The 2,500-nt window shown below is 38.5% G+C and overlaps 1 protein-coding gene across 1 annotated transcript in view; it reads right to left on the bottom strand.

The window, feature by feature from the left end:
* Positions 1-2,500, bottom strand: part of LOC124425247 (eukaryotic translation initiation factor 5B) — a 34,550-nt gene that overhangs the window by 4,620 nt on the left and 27,430 nt on the right. The window contains exon 15 of the mRNA XM_046965395.1: positions 1,580-1,741. Within this exon, the coding sequence (XP_046821351.1) occupies positions 1,580-1,741 (162 nt within the window). The remainder of the gene's footprint in view (positions 1-1,579; positions 1,742-2,500) is intronic.

Raw genomic sequence — 2,500 nt, forward strand, 5'->3', positions numbered from 1 at the left:
TTTTTCTCTCTTTCAGTCTACTTGCTGCATCGAAGAAACGACGTGGTACCGTTTTCTTCCTTGGGACCTTGGAAAAGGGGGGAATGATGATGAGGATGATGATGATCAAGAATGAGGAGAGGAAGAAGAAGATGGCAAAATTGTTGGCTATCCGATAGAATGTTAACTTTCTTCTCTCTTTCCCTCTCTCTCTCTCTCTCTCTCTCTCTCTCTCTCTCTCTGGCTCTTTGTCAAATGTTCAAGAACACTTAAAATAAACGAGATTAAACGAGTTAAATAATAATGATGATGATGATGATGATGATGATAATAATAATAATAAGAAGAAAAAAAAGAAGTAGAAAAAGTAGACAAAAAATATAAAGTGAAAATTGTCAGGACGATTTTCATGAAAGCTAAAAATGAAGAGAAAATAATGCATATATATATACATTATTTATTATAGAGAGAAAGATAGGAACCATCCATCCGTCATCGCGAATTCTATGATCGGTGCTGATTACGATCGGCATGCAGCGTGGCGTGGCACATCAACGGTAACTCTCTTGCGATCGAGGAATATATACACCTTTTTCCATTGTCCATATCCATGATACATATTATATTTATTGATATTGGACTTTGCTTTTTTAAATCTCGCGTACTCATTTTTCTACTTGCCAATTAAGAAGAAGCCTATCATATCGAGTGCTCATTTTTATCGAACCTCCATTCCTTCTCTCCCTTAAATCCCCACGCCCCCCAACCCTATCATAAGCACTTCATCCCTCATCCATCATCGTCGATTTTTTTAGCTGTTATCTGACAAAAGATTAAAAGAAAAATGAAAAAATAAAAAAATAAATAAAAAGAAAGGGAAAAAGAAAAATATGAAGACGACGACGACGACGACGATGAAGATGATGATGTTGATGATGATGATGATGATGATGATGATGATGATGATGATGAAGAAGAAATACATAGAGAAAGAGAGAGAGAGAGAAAGAGAGATAAAGAGAGATAATAAACCTAAGAAGGTGGGAGAGAGGTGGGAAAGAGAGAGAGAGAGAGAGAGAGAGAGAGATGGGGAGGGGGGAAGGGACTCGTCGAGCTTCTGCGAAGACCGGAAGCCGCTGGCGGACGGCTGATCGCCACCGGACGTGCATCTTCCTTTTTTGATACAGATCTTGCATACTAAGTCGAATTTGCACCGAGCCAAAGCCTCGCCTCTTTTTTTTCTCTTCTCTCCCCAGTCCTCCCCCTTTTTTCGTTCATCCCTCCTCCTCCACCCTTACTCTCACCCACCACCCCCAACCTCACTTTGCATCACCGTGCATTTTTTTTCTCCTCGTTAATGACGATACCGCGATCAGTATCGCTGGTATTTATTTTCGCAGCATCTTTTTTCTTCTATCTTCTCCCATCTCCTCCCGTCCCGCCCCGCTCTAGATCCCTTTCTACCCCAATCATAATATCCCATCGAAACGTACGTATCATTGGTAAAAAAAAAAAAAAAAGAATTAAAAGACTCAAAGGTAGTAAGAATTTTCGTTTTATGAACGAAATATCGACGAGAAAGATGGATTTGTCTTCTTACCTTGCTAACGACGAAATCCTTTTCGTCGAAATGACGGCCAAACATTTTTGGTGCCTCGCCGGGTATAGGCTCGATCTTGATACAAACCTCTTGTCCTTTACGAGCCGATTCTACAGACTTGTGATTGTATTCTATACTCGATACAATACCCAACTCGACGAACTGAAATAAAAAGGGAAAATAATATAAAATGATTAAATAATATTGTTAATCTCAATGAAATATAAATGAACGATAAATTCGTTTATTCTCGATCTCTAATCGGTTTCAACGAATGGAACAGATAGAGAGAGAGAGAGAGAGAGAAAGAGAAAGAGAGAAAGAGAAAGGGAACGAGTAATATATTATAATATTCCTCTCGCGATCTGCGTAAGCATAGCTGTTTTTGTTTTTACCGAGGACGACGCCTTCCAACATCAGGTTGGCGGAAACGAGCAGAATTATGCGTTTCCCCTTTCAGCTATATGTAACACGTGCGCAAATACGCGCATACATACATACATATGCATATATGTGCGTGGACGTAGTCGTAAAGGAGAGCACGAAAACAAAAAAAAGAAAGAAAGAAAAAAAATTAAATAAATAAATAAAATAAAAAAAAAAAAAAAAAAAAAAAAAAAAAAAAAAAAATCAGAAATTATTTTTCTTCCTCAATTGTAAAAAAAATTAATCATTGTCATTCATGATAAGGGTGGAATAAAAAATTCATTCATAGAGCAAGCACAAGCTTCGTATAAATCTCCAAAGTTCCCGATTTTGTGAGATCGTTCGAAGAAGGTTGGTGTTTCAGCTTGTGCGTCGGAAAGATACGGTTGAAACACGCGCTCGCGCACAAGAGAACGAGAGGACGAGAGAGAGAGAGAGAGAGAGAGAGAGAGAGAGAGAGAGAGAGAGAGAGAGAAACAGAGAGAGAGAGAAAGA

This window comes from Vespa crabro, chromosome 6 (genome assembly GCF_910589235.1).
Source record: "Vespa crabro chromosome 6, iyVesCrab1.2, whole genome shotgun sequence".
NCBI classification, from domain to species: Eukaryota; Metazoa; Arthropoda; class Insecta; order Hymenoptera; family Vespidae; genus Vespa; species Vespa crabro.